General features: G+C 42.4%; 1 protein-coding gene across 1 annotated transcript in view; it reads right to left on the reverse strand.

Annotated features, from left to right (window-relative positions):
- WASHC1 (WASH complex subunit 1) overlaps positions 1–13905 on the reverse strand; it is a 58921-nt gene that overhangs the window by 1336 nt on the left and 43680 nt on the right. Inside the window, exons 5-10 of the mRNA XM_087968564.1 lie at positions 9809–9945; positions 8525–8660; positions 6728–6932; positions 4119–4283; positions 2628–2786; positions 784–852 (exon numbers count right to left, since the gene is read on the reverse strand). Coding sequence (XP_087824690.1) covers positions 784–852; positions 2628–2786; positions 4119–4283; positions 6728–6932; positions 8525–8660; positions 9809–9945 — 871 coding nt within the window. The remainder of the gene's footprint in view (positions 1–783; positions 853–2627; positions 2787–4118; positions 4284–6727; positions 6933–8524; positions 8661–9808; positions 9946–13905) is intronic.

Consider the following 13905-nt stretch of genomic DNA (forward strand, 5'->3'; position numbering starts at 1 on the left):
GTTCCTAGAAAAACCACAAGCCTATTGCAAACCCTGTGAAATAACAGTTCACCAAATCTGGATAGCCACGGGGGCTCTGCATTAGATTATCTCATACTTGGGCTAAAACCTGGATCAGATTTGTTTCGCCTGATGGCTTCATCTTAGCCAAAATGAAAGTGGTGGGCTTGATGCTCTCTGCCAGGGGTGCCAAACTGGTGGCCTGTGGGATGGATGCGTCATGCACAGGCCGCATAGCACCCCAGCATGGCGAGTTTGACACCCGTGCTCTACGCAAACCAAACCTTTCAGCCTTCCCTGTGCAGAGCTGATCTGTCGCTCCTATCCTTGCTAGCATTGTTCCCCTAACTAGGAGAACCAGATCAGGTAAATAGCTAGAGATAGAACCATACAATATGATGAACTTTTAAAATGTTAGTGGTTTGATTTGTGTTTGGTTATATATGTTACAGTTTGTTAATTCAGCCCACTTATTTAATTAAGGACTTAAATGGCAAACCTAGAAAATGGGTTGATACAGTAAGAAGTTAAGTATGTTCCCTGAATGGGATTTATTAACCTTTTTTTCTGAGTGGAGCTCAGAATGGTTTTGATTGTTCTATCTTGTTCCTATTCTTATCTCAAACACTGGTGGTTTTTAATTTTAGAAGCAATCATAAGAAATTCATAACTTAGCTTTTAATCCTAGTTACAGTGAAAAGAAAACTTTTGTTTTCTGCTGATAGGAAATCTTAGCTTTGTTCGCTGAACCACTGGGGAGAAAACCGCAACAAGCTTCTTTACCTTTGCGCCGGAGGACCAGTTTGTTAAAAAGATCTGACATCAGATCTCCGCCTTGCCCAGTAGCTCCCACTGGAGGAAACACAAAAGGAGAAATCAAACACTGAAGACGGCAAACAGGAGAAAATCAGGAATCTGCTGGCAAATAGGATGGATGAATAGTTTTGGATGAAGTCTTCACATAGGATTGTTATCCCAATCTATTCAGCCACACTGGGGAAAAAATATCATAGGCATTCTCATAAAATACAGTAGTTTCTTGGTGGATGCTCTCCATCATCTCTAGACCAATGATCATTACATTTGATTTAATCATCTTACCCAAGGTTGCAGAAACAAACTGCAAAGGAGAATGTACGTGTTGGGATGGATGTGGTGCTTTTTGCTATTTGGTTTCATCATTACATTCGAGTTTTAAAAAGCTTAATACCCAATATGACAGCCATCATTACCCACATGCGGTGAGATTATTCTCTAGTGGTTTGGTAGAACGTGCAAAGAAAACTGGAGGCTGCCATACAGAAGGGTTATCAGACTGGATCCAACCTTGGCAGCTTTAAGACTTGTGGACTTCAACTCCCAGAATTCTGGGAGTTGAAGTCCACAAGTCTTAAACTTGCCAAGGTTGGAGACCCCTGGTCTATGAAACCAGAGAAGGCATCCTACATCTTTTCACCTGATGCAGGGCGCCTGGCTGCAAATAGTGCTGCAAACAGTGGTGTGCTACCTATCACAATAGAGACCCAGGGTACAAAGAGTACCAATTGGGCATACATTTCACAATTATACTAACTAGACTTGAACCTTTGGCATAGTAGTTTCTCCCTGTCTGATTTGGTCTCGAAGGATGAGCATGCCAGAGTCCCATTGACTTAAGTCTACGGACTAACTGCCTTTTCTGCCACAGGGCCTGCCTTAGGAAGATTCTCCCTCTGGAGAGTAGGATTGCCCCGATCCTGCTGACTTTTTAGTAAGGCCCTAAAAACCCGAGCCTAAGGCTCCTGAGTATGTGAAGGGTCCAGTCTTCTTTCTCAGTTTGTTGATGGGTTATTTCCTATGCATTTCAATTTAGCATTTATGGTTGTAATTGTTTTTATTTTTATTGAGAAGGTTCGTTACCCAGAGTCATTTGTCACTTACTGAAATGGGTGGCTAAACAAATTTGTTAAAACATTTTATTAAATAAATAAAATTCATTAAGTGGATAAAAATAAATTAAAAAGTAAACAGATGTTCAGGTGGAGCCAAGGAAATCGAAGACCATTATGGTATTAAAACACGAAAAAGCCAACTTGCATTTTCAAGAAGTAGCTCTTTTCATACAGCTTTCATGCTTCTCGATATTACCACATTTGCTAAATTTATTTTTCCTAAGAAAAGTGGGTTTGGGACAGAAACTAGTAATTATCACTATTTAGATAGGAGTCTTATGCAAATAAATAACTAAAATCCCCTTGAACTTGGCATTTGGACATCCATCTTTATATTATGTTAGTTTGGTCTAGATTGAGCGAAAATATTTGTTGTTGTCTCTCAGAATGAACCATGTTTGGTGTAGCAATCAAGGGGTGTAGAAGCATGGCGCTCAAGGTATTGTCCAGACTCTGGCATCCATCATCTCTGATTGAGGAAGGAACTGAAGGGAATTAAGGGTCCAATAACCCCTTGAAGGCCACACATTTCTCTGCCATACAGTAATGTATTCTAATAGTCAAAAATACATAATGCATAATATTAACTACCATTCACATGTCTGATAGATGCTTCAAAGTTTGATTCACCCTGATGGTGTAAAGCATGCAGTCAGATCTAAGTACAGGAAGGTGCCTAGGGTGGAAGGAGTGTACCTTGCTCCTTCTCCTTCTGCTTTTTCTTTTGTAGTTTCCTCTCTTTGACACTACGGAGCTTGGCCTTCCCAATGCCACCAGCTTGGCGGATGGATTCCAGAAGAGTGGCCCGGCCACTGGATGGATTCACAACTTCTTTTGGTGCTCCTTGAACAGCAGCTGTAGAAAAGCAAATTCATTGCGATGCTGTTAGGCTACTGACAGAAGATGCCTCCCCTCCCAAAAAAATCTGCTGTTTTGCATTAAGAACTTTATAGTTTGATTCTGTGAGACTCATCTTTTATCAAACCGTTGTCTATTTTCTCAAGTTTTTTTTTTCTTGAGTATTTTAGTTGGTTTTTAATGTATGCTCTGGGAAAATGGGATTTTCCACACAAAAGATAACGTTCACTAATACTAATGTCGGAAGCTCTTCCATAGTGAAAGGATTTGCTGGTGACATCACTGCTGCCCGGGGGACACCTGGTTGAGGGCTCCTGTCATGTCCACATGAGATTGCCCACTGACGTGATACCCATTTGTCTACTTGAGTTGCCCTTTCAAACTGCTGGGTTGGCAGGAGCTGGAACATGTGATGAGAACTCACCCTGTCCTGCAGCAGCAATGGGTCTCGAACGCGAGCCGCTGATTGTCAGCCCAGCGTTCTACCCTTGTGAGCCACCCCACTCCACCATAATGTTCATTTCTGAGACAGGATAATTCTCTTAATGCGACGTTCTCCATTTTAGTATCCTCTATATCTGTGGGACCTTTAGCTTTCATAATTAACAGCCAACATAATTATTAGCAATTGTTCCTGGGGATGTCGGATCTGATAATCAACATTTGGCAGGCGTAAAAGTTTTGGGAAGGCTAAACTAGTGCTTATTAGTTCTGATAGCAGAATGGAACCTGCATGTTCTGATGCCTTAAATGTCTCTAGTCCATCAAGTATCAGATAGAAAGACAAGGAGATGCTTATACACCTTGTGATTTTTTTTTAGCTAGTCGCAGCTGGCTATACAAGAAAGAGAAGCTACTTTAGAGGGAACCTGATCTATTGCAAAAATTTCCACCTTTTTAGTGCTGTTTCCAGGAAAGGGAGGCTACCTGGCTTTCACTGCAACTCACAAAACCTGATATAATGCACTAATTAGGGGTTAGCCAGGAATCAAAAAGCTATTGGTTTGAATCTCAGTCTTTCACACTGCTCCACTTTTCCACCACTCGCAATATAATAGGAAATCAATATCAGTGATGTCTCTTATAGAATGATTGTAAGTATAGTCAAACTAGATCAATCCTGTATCTGCAGCATTTTGAACATTTGCAATGTAGTAACTGTACTACAGTTACTGATCAAAACTATTGAACAAAATCACGCAGCCAGTTCTTCTATTTTCCAGGGCATGTAGATAAATATGAGATAAATATGTTGCATATGATAGCTGGCTGCTATCTCAATAATAGCATTAAGTGAGTGGTTTCCCAGCTTTAATCCTCCAGTCTTACCAGATGGCATGGTATTGCTTCTGTCTTCCCTCGTTTGGGATTCAGAAGGGGCTGGCGCTTGTGGAAGAGGAGGGGGAGGTGGGATATGAGCAGGAATTTCAGGTGGAGGGGGTGGAGGGGGAGGGGGAGGGGGAGGAGGAGGGGGAGGTCCCCCCTCTTGAAGATCTAAAACAATAGAGAAGGGACACAAATTAGTATTCACATATACCGTGGAAATGCTCTGCCGATCTCTAGCTATCTGCTCGACTGTTTTAGAGTTTCGTTCCTCGAGTTTCAAAGCTGCATTGTTTCCAATTTGTACCTTCATGCTTTCGAAGGGGACGTACCCTTTTGAACATCAAAAAGTGAAGAGAGTAGCACTGGGTGGTTAATCACCACGGGACTTATTGGCACACTCCTGTGGAAGTTTACGCGTTGTGCTAAACCACCGCAAGTTTGATTTGCCTTAACATGAAGTGTAACTCTAGGCAACCTGGTCCGTAAATCAGTTTATTGCCCAAGTGAATTTGTAGGCCAGAAGTACTGCAGTACACCGGCATCCTTGAAAGAGCAGAAAATCAACTAACTAAGAAGCGACACAACACAGCCGGGGGGTGGGGTGGGGGCTTTTAGGCTGTTGTGTTCAACCCCATGCTCGGTACAGAAATCCAGATTAAAGCATTTGTACTAGTTGGCTGACCAGCTTCTGCTTCGACACGTTCGGTTAACCATCTCCCTCAATAACTGGCTCTGCTGTCAGACTTACTTCTTATGATTAGGTAGCTTTTCCAAGCATTCAGCTAAAATTGTCTTCCTGTCATTTACAGATTATTATTTTCTGTCTTGTAGGATGATAGATAGTGACTGTTTTTCTCTGCAACACTCCCTTCTGATACTCAGTTGTCTTGATTTGGAGCTAAACAATCAATCTCAATCTTTTTGGGGGAGGCTTGGTTTTCAGCCTTAAAGCCTGTTGCTTTATCATCTTGGGGGAAAAGTTTGAATCCTGAAAGACTGGAGCTCTGAACTCGAGGCAGCATTCAAAGTGCCAGATGACCGAAGCATACCGGAATAGAACTATTACTTTCTTTGATTTGGAGAGTGAACCACTATTAATACAATACAAGAACACACAATAGATACAAACTCAAGGTAAACCGCACCAAACTCGATTGCAGGAAATATGACTTCAGCAGCAGAGTGGTCAATGTCTGGAATACTCTACCTGACTCTGTGGTTTCTTCCCCAAACCCCAAAAACTTTTAACCTTAGGCTATCTACTATTGACCTCACTCCTTTCCTAAGAGGTCTGTAGGGGGCGTGCATAAGTGCACCAACGTGCCTACCGTCCCTGTCCTATTGTTTCTTTTTCTTTTTCTTATATGTATCCATTTCATGTATTCATAACTATGTTTATACTTATACCTGTTATCTTATAATCGCTTGATTAAATAAATAAATACAACCAAAAACTATGTTTTCTTTTCTTTTTTGGCAGCAACATCAAACTACAGATACATTCATACAAATCAAGGAAATGACTTGGTTCTTCCATAAGCAAATAGATTTATAGTTTCATAAACCAATAATAGTGGTTTATTGTCTGCCAGCTAGATGAATCTCACTGCTTCCTAAGCTACATTAAAAACAAGAAGGATTACTGTCTTCTCCATGCTATTATTTGCAGATGTTCGCAGGGAGCATAAAGGAAAGTGAGAGATACCTAGGGTCTTATTATTTAAGCTAGTGTCAAGAAAGCCAAGAAACATACACTTAAAATGGATTAATAGTTTGCCAATGTGCTAGATCAGGGGTGGGGAACTATGGCTCCTCTATGACTTGTAGACGTCAACTCCCAGAATTCCCGAGCCAGCTGGGAGTTGAAGTCCACGAGTCATAAGGGGGCATTAGTTCCCCACCTCTGTGCTAGATGATGAAAAGCACAAGGATTCTTAAAGCCAAAAAGGGAATAAAAAGATCAAAACATCTCCCCACCAGCAATCAGCACCCAGCTGAACATACATTAACTCCAAGATAAACATCAGGCCAACAATCAAGTAAATAATACCCCAATCAAGGAACTGTCAAACAAGCCAACAGTAAACCAAAGCAGCTCTAAGACCACCTTAGGCCAAGCCACTAGAACAGAGGTCTTCAAACTTGGCAACTTTAAGACTTGTGGACTTCAACTCCTAGAATTCTCCAGCCAGCACAGCTGGCTGGAGAATTCTGGGAGTTGAAGTCCACAAGTCTTAAAGTTGCCAAGTTTGGGGACCCATGCACTAGAATATAAACTGAGAGCAAATCTCACTCCTTATTAGCATTGATGATGTCACCTAGTTTGGATAATGAAACGCCTGTAAGAAAACAAACAAGTTCAAAGAGCCCCAAGGATCTCTTGATTCTTACTGATTACGTGGAGGTTGTTTTTTAGGTGCAAACGCAGGTAACAAGGGCTTGTTTCCCCAAGACTTACAGAGTCTCCTTGAGTAGAGCATCCAGATGGGATGAAGGCAGGAGTCAGGGAAGGGTGTAACATCTGGGCCACTGGGAAGAACTGCCTCATGTGACCATTTGCTCCCACCCGGCTCTGCTTACTTTCTATTGGGCCCTTCAGGAGGAATTAGTACCTGGTCGGAAGACCTCTGTGGGTTCGGTGCTGAAGGTGGGCAGCTCGGGTATAGCAACCCCAGGAGCAGACGGTGCAATGCCAGGGCCAAGGTCAGCGCTATACATGAGGTCTGCAGCAATGCCAGGCAAGTCGGGCAGATAGGATGGCACGTCTATCTCGGGTACTTGCCCTAGGTCTGGTACATAGAAGTAATTTTCAGCCACCTGAAAAATAGGCACAAAATTAGAAACCTCCAGAAAATCCTTTCTGAACTCTTCTGCTTCCACAATTAGTGGGGTTTTTATATATATATATATAAAAAACAGTATAACAAACATTATCAATGGAGACCGCGTAGAGCAAGTGGCCAGTTTTAAGTTTCTGGGTGTTACCCTAAAAGAGGACCTGACCTGGGGTGCCGCCTACATTACAGCCTGGTCAAAAGGGCCCAGCAGAGATTAGACTACCTGAGGCTTCTCAGAAAACAACAACTGAATGAGAAACTGCTGGTGACCTTCTACCGCTGCACCATAGAGAGCATTTTAACATACTGCACCTCTGCATGGTTTGCCAATTGCACAGTGGCAGATAGGAAAGCATTCCAGAGGGTTAACGTCATTGCCCAGAGGATCATTGGTTGCCCTCTCCCCTCTTTGGAAGAGCTTTATAGCTCCTTCTGCCTTAAGAAAGTTCAAAACATTCTCAAAGATCCATCTCATCCTGGGAACCCTTTTTTTGAACGATTACCATCTGGCAGATGGTACAGAATAATAAAAACAAGGACAAATAGGCTGAAAAACAGCTTCTATCCCAGGGCAGTAGCTCTTTTGAATTCTGCTGTATAGTGCAGGGTTGGTACAGTGTCAGGGGTTTTCGTTCAATGTGTGGAGAGTGAAGGATGTGTGTTTGTGTTTATTTTCATGGTCATGGTCATGATGTGCACTGAAGATGGTGTTTGATTTCGTTGTACGAGGTGCAATGACAATAAAGTAAACTAAATTAAACTCTGCAAAAATTTTAAATGTGTATGCTAGCTAGAATCCTTATTGTACAGGTAGTCCTCAATTTACCACCATTCAAAACTACAACAGCATTGAAAAAAGTGACTTACAACCAATCCTGGCACTTATGGCTATTGCAGCATCCCCGTGGTCAGGCGATTAAAATTTGGGAGCTTGGTAACCAGCATGTATTTAGGATGATTGCAGCATCCTGGGTTCATGTGATCATCATTTGCAACCTTCCTAGCTAGCTTCTGGCAAGCAAAGTCAACTGGGGAAGCCAAATCTGCTTAATTTCCACGTGATTCACTTAACAACCGCAAGGATTAACTTAATAACCATAGCAAAAAGGTTGTAAAATCGGGCATGACTCACTTAAGAACCATCTTGCTTACCAATGGAAATTTTGCTCCCAGTTGTGCTAGTAAGTTGAAGACTACCGTGCCTATAAATTTGTAACTCAGGGTTGATATGAAGGGTCCTTGGTGCCCTCCAAGTTTGGTTGCTTTCTTGAAGTCATTTCACTACCCTCAACACTGATGACGTTACCTAGTTTGGTTAATGAAACGTCTGCAAGAAAACAACCAAGCTCTGAAAGCACCAAGGACGCTTCACTACTGTACCTGTATTCCCAGTATGCTCAAGAGGATCCTCCTACTCCAAAATCAAAAGTAGGCTTATTGCAAATCATGTGGGCTATTGAAAAAAAAATGCGAGTGTTTTGCCAAGGTATGTTTGCCATCCATCGCTGTGGATTTAGCAAGTGAGAAGCACAGGGATTTTTCTTCTCCTCCCATCCTGATTAAGTAGCTCACCAGCTGATCAATTTGCCCCCTCTTGGTGATAGACAGAGGGGCGTCAAAAAGCTTTTCTTCTCCCTCTGACTCCAGAGCCACATGGGTCTTGGTTACTGCGCCAGCCAAAGGATCGAGAAAGACGTATTTCTTATACCTGGGGAAGAACAGAAGGAAAGGAAAAGACAATCCCATCTGTTTATTACAAAGAGAACAAAGCAAAGACACTCAGGCAGGGAAAATGTATTTTCCTACATTATCAGGGTCTTTTTACAGTCACTCCAGTGAAATACAGTGCTGGAATAACTTTCTGCCCACTGAGATTTCCATGCACCAAACAGAGGTCGATCCCAGCCCAAGTCTGCCCTGATAGATCATGGGGTTGTTGTTTTTTTAACCATCAAAACATGGGAGGAATCCAAAGAATTTTAAAAATCCTGCAGAAGCAGACTTCTCAGTGCTCGGTGCTTGTTCTGCAAAGCTTTTTTTTTTTTTTTCCCACATTTACTTTGCTCGTGTGTTTTGAGACTGTCATACGCACTTTAATAAAGAAAAACTGAAGTTGACAGTTTATCCAAGGGACCAAGGCAGAGGCACAAGCCTAAAATCTAGTTCACATTTAATTAGTTATATCACCGGGGTTCGTAGAGAAGGGGGCAAAAGCAATATTTTGAGAACGCTACAAAATTAAAGAGGGATTTGCAAGAGTGGGGATAAACTTATCAACCTGTCAGTTTCTCCTCCGCTTAATGTAATCAGTCCTGCATCAGCTCTGACTTGCCTCCTTTTCTGCAACCTAAATTTGTATGGCTTCCTCGTGTGCATCTATTATTTCATAAACATGATTTTGTTTAATACTAGTCAAAATAGGCACAGGAAAGTGCAATAAAAAAAAAAGGAGAAATGGGGCTGGAGAAAAAAGATGGGCAAAGCAGAGGGGCATCAACAGGATTTAAGGCTTATGCTGAGAAATAAGGATGAGGACTGGAAACTTGACTGGAAACTGTTAAAGCAGAGGAAGACTGGGAAATGCTTTAAATTAACATGGGTGTCAAACTCACGTCGTCATGGCGGTGTCACATGACATATTGGGACTTTTTTCCCTTTGCTAAACCGGGCATGGGCGTGGCCAGCGCGTGACGCATCCAGCATGCAGGCCGGGAGTTTGACAGCCCTGCTTTGAAACAATATCACACCACCTATTTGGTCACTCAGGGCTAAGATAGAAATAAGCATCGGCATCAAAAATTTGGGGTCACCAGAAAGGAAACGTGGCCCAGAGTAGCAACTACAGGGAAGACTTACAGGTTCTCGGTGGTGTTGAAGAGCAACAGGGAGCTGAGGGAGCTAATGTTTCTGGGAAGACTGCCCAGGCCTTCTTCTGCATCATCTTCATGGTGGACTCTGGTGGTAACTGAAACCGGGAAGTACTTCAACTTCTCCTACAAAATTCAAACATCAATAGCTCTTAACATCCCAGCAGCCCTTTACTTCGATGGTTTAGATTAGGCATTTAGAAAAACCTAAATCTACTGTTGAAAGTTGAAACTCACCCCTCTCCTAGAAAAATGAAATATCCTAGGAAATATTAAAAAAGGCAGAATATTTCCCCCTAAAAAGATTAGAAACTCAAAGAGCAGAAATACCTCAGAAGCAGAAGCTCACCCCCACCTTTGTTAACGGGTGGGCCATTAAGGCCTGGGCCAGAATACTTTACATAACAAAGATCTCCAGGTAAAGATATAGCAATTGCCCAAGAGCCCTTTCAGTGCATCATCATCCAGCGAGGCTCAACCAAGCCTGGAACTCAGGACAGCCTACAGAGTTGCCCCTGCATGGCCCCGTGAGAGTCTGACAACCAATTCAAATCCCAACAAAGGTTATTTAAAACCCAGGCACTCTCAGCATATCTGCCCTTCTTGATCTCCTTTCACCTTGGAGCATGTGAGCATCCTCTTCACTTTGGAGCTCCAGGCCGTGTGGTCCTGTCCATCATTAAACCATCTTTCCTAACAGCCTCCATGTTTCCAAGTGTCTTTTCCCCCACTTGGAACTGAACCCAGCAGGATATTTCTCCCAACGTTACCAATGCCCCTCAGACTCACAGCTCCTGCCTTTCTTTCCTGCTGTTGGTTCTCACCTGTAGTATGGGAAAAGGTCAGTGTAATGACGTCTCACGGCTTTGTTGTAATCTCAAACTGATTCAGTGAGAGGGGCTGGGGTACAAAAAGCAGCACGTTACAGCAGGCAAACCTCTTCATCAGTCCAACTTGCAACGTAGGCTAGAATTCAGGCAACTAATTCCTGCCGTTGTGGTTCTGGTTCCCATTAGTTACTGGAAATCAGTTCTCTGCAATCCCACTTTGTGTGGGGGGTTTTTTTTTTTTTTTTTTTTTTTTTTTTTTTTTTTTTTTTTTTTTTTTTATTTTTGGGGTTTTTAAAAATTTTTTTTTTTTTTTTTTGCTCCTTACTACTGTTGGAAGAAATATCCTTCTGGGTCCAATTCCAAGTGGGGGCGGGGGAGACACTGGAATCGTGGAAGTTGCTAGAAAAGAAGGTTTAATGGTGGACATGGCTTGGAGATCCTGGGTGAAAAGGGCGTTCACGTGCTTCAAGATGTTGGGTGAAGAAAGAAAAGAGCCGAGATGCTGAGAGTGCCTGAGTTTTATACCCTCTATTGAGCCCCACCTTAGTGTTTCCTGTTCCTGTGTAAGAAATGGATCTCATTAGCTGTCAGACTCCCAGGGTTCGGGGGTCTTAGCTAACTTTGTAGGCTTTGTCTGTGTCCCAGGCTTGTTTGAGTGCTGGCTGATGTAATCTTCCCAGGTGCCATGTGGTGAGATGAGTAGAGGGCGTACATAAGTGCACCAACGTGCCTACCGTCCCTGTCCTATTGTTTCTTTTATTTTTCTTAAATGTACCCATTTCATGTATTCATAACTATGTATATACTTATACCTATTATCTTGTAAGCGATTGACAAATCAAAATAAATAAAATAAATATCTTTGTTATGTAGAATAGACTGGCTCAGGCCCTAATGGCCCATTTGACAAAGGTTGTGGGGGGAGGGGAGGCTGAGTTTCTGCCTCTCTGAGTTTCTACTTCTCTTTTAGGGGAAATATTCTACCCCTTTAGTATATCCTAAAATATTTCATTTTTCTAGGAGAGGGGTGGGTTATAACTTCCAACACTACAAACTATCTAATCGTCTATTCTCTTTTCCAAACTCACTGCTCTGGCCTTATCTCGCACCCCATACACCAGGGGTGTCAAACTCAAGGCCAGGGGGCCAGATGTGGCCTGTGGGGTGCTTAGATCTGGCCTGCAGGGCTGCCCTGGAAAGAGCAAATTTGACGATTGCAGGCGGCCATCGCAGCTGAAAATGGAGCTCGGGAGCCCATTTTCACTGGCAGAGCGCTCGGCTGCCACAGGCGCCCCTGACACAAGTGACGTTGAGCTGCCCTCACCCCCACCCCCGGCCACACTCACCTCGCTCCCCCCCCCCGAGGTCAAACACAACTCTGCGGTGGCCCTCAATGAAATCGAGTTTGACACCCCTGAACATACATTCTCTGTCTAGCCTGAACTGGGTCTTTTAGAAAGCCTGAAGTCCTAGAGAGTCACTATTAAATGTAAACAATATTGAGATGAGTAGATTAATATCAAAATAAAATAAATCTTAGTGTATTTGCAAGAGGTTAAGTATTTTCTTGAAAGTGTTTTGTGGCCTGGGGAAATAAATCTCTTGATATGTTAATAGGAGTGATCCCTACAGATGGATACTTTCTGATGGGTTAAAAAAAAAATCACAAAAAATATAGTTAACTGCATGTAACAGATTGTAGCATACAGAGAATGCTTTTACTTATTTTCTCCTAATATGCAAAAAAAAACAAAAAACCAAAAAAAAAAAAAAACCATGCCAAAAGTAAAAAAAAAACCTGCAAATTACCCAGCATTAATTCTTTGAGTTATATTTTTCTGATGCGGGCCCTAAAAATGCACTTTTTTTTCTGATGTAAGCTCTCCTTTTAGACATAATTAACTGCTGCACTGTACAGCATACAACTTTCAGGAGCCAACTTTATTTCCATATGTGTAGTTTCAGCAGATTTTTCAAGGAAGGAAAATTAATCTTAGCTGATTTTTCTCCACTGCAAAGTCAGACGCGGGGAAAGAAAATGCCCAAATCTGCTTCTTAGGGAACAGTTTCCAACTTTAGCAGTTTTAAGATGGGTGGACTTCGACTTTCAGAATTACCCAGCAAGCATGTTGGGAATTCTGGGACTTCAAGTCCACATGCCTTGAAGTTGTCAAGGTTGAGAAACAGCTTATTGTAGACAAAAGGACAGTGTGTTTGATCAATGTGTGGGTCAAGTTTCAAGTAGAAAAGGAGGAAGAAGCTATTTTTGGTGGATTCCAAAACTCTCTGCATATCCTGTACATTGGTGCACTGAGTTCTGAGGCTAGGCTGAAATATTCATGCTACTTTTACCGTGACTGATTTTGCTTCCATTAAACCACAGAAAAATGCAAAGCGCTGAATTATTCAACCGCAGCTTATTTTGGGGGGTTTTGAGAAAGAAAACAAGAGTTTAAGCCTGAAGCAGCTTCACTGGCCCTTGTCTGGTACGATAGCTTTTCCTTCTGCATGAGGATCCAGATGTATATATCAGTGGTATCCCAAGAAATTAACATCATAAAATAAATTCTCTGGGGGATGATGGAACATGTCCTTGGCTAAGAGAGTGGTTGAAAAGAAAACAAAAGTCTCTACAGTATTAGTTGCTCTTCCTTTGTTGTTGACTGTCCTATGCAGCCACTGGAGACTCCTAAATATTGGAAAAACTGCCAGCTTAATTTTAACTCATCTGCAAAGAAGAATGTACTCAGGGCTTATGCACACAGAGTCCAAACCAGGAACTACAATATTCTTTGTGGAAGTTCAGTGACTGGAACAAAGACTGTACAAAAAATGAAGCACTAATTCAAAGCTGCCGATAACTAGAGATGCACAAAACCGAACCACAACGACTTCCTGCTGTGGAAGATTTATTTCTAGAAAACTGACTAGATCAGCAAGGTAAGGAGGAAAAACAGAATGTTCCAAAATTTCCCAAAACATTTTACACACTCATTAAGAAATATCGAAGGAATCTTTAAGTTTTCCAAAAATACAGCCTGAAAAGACCCTAGACCAGGGGTCCCCAATCACCGGGCCCTGGACCGGTACCGGTCCGTGGATCATTTTCTACCGGGCCGCCGGTTTGCTGGGCGCCGCCATCTTGTTTTGGCGAGAAAGTGCTTCCGGGTGAGCTTTTCCAGTTGGAAAGCGGCATTTGGGTCCTGAAGGAATCCTCGTGCCTTAGTTTCATCGAAGGGGGGGGCTTCGAACGAAG

This window comes from Notechis scutatus, chromosome 6 (assembly GCF_049901735.1).
Source record: "Notechis scutatus isolate UNSWTSFEM ecotype Mainland chromosome 6, rNotScu1.2, whole genome shotgun sequence".
Classification (NCBI taxonomy): domain Eukaryota; kingdom Metazoa; phylum Chordata; class Lepidosauria; order Squamata; family Elapidae; genus Notechis; species Notechis scutatus.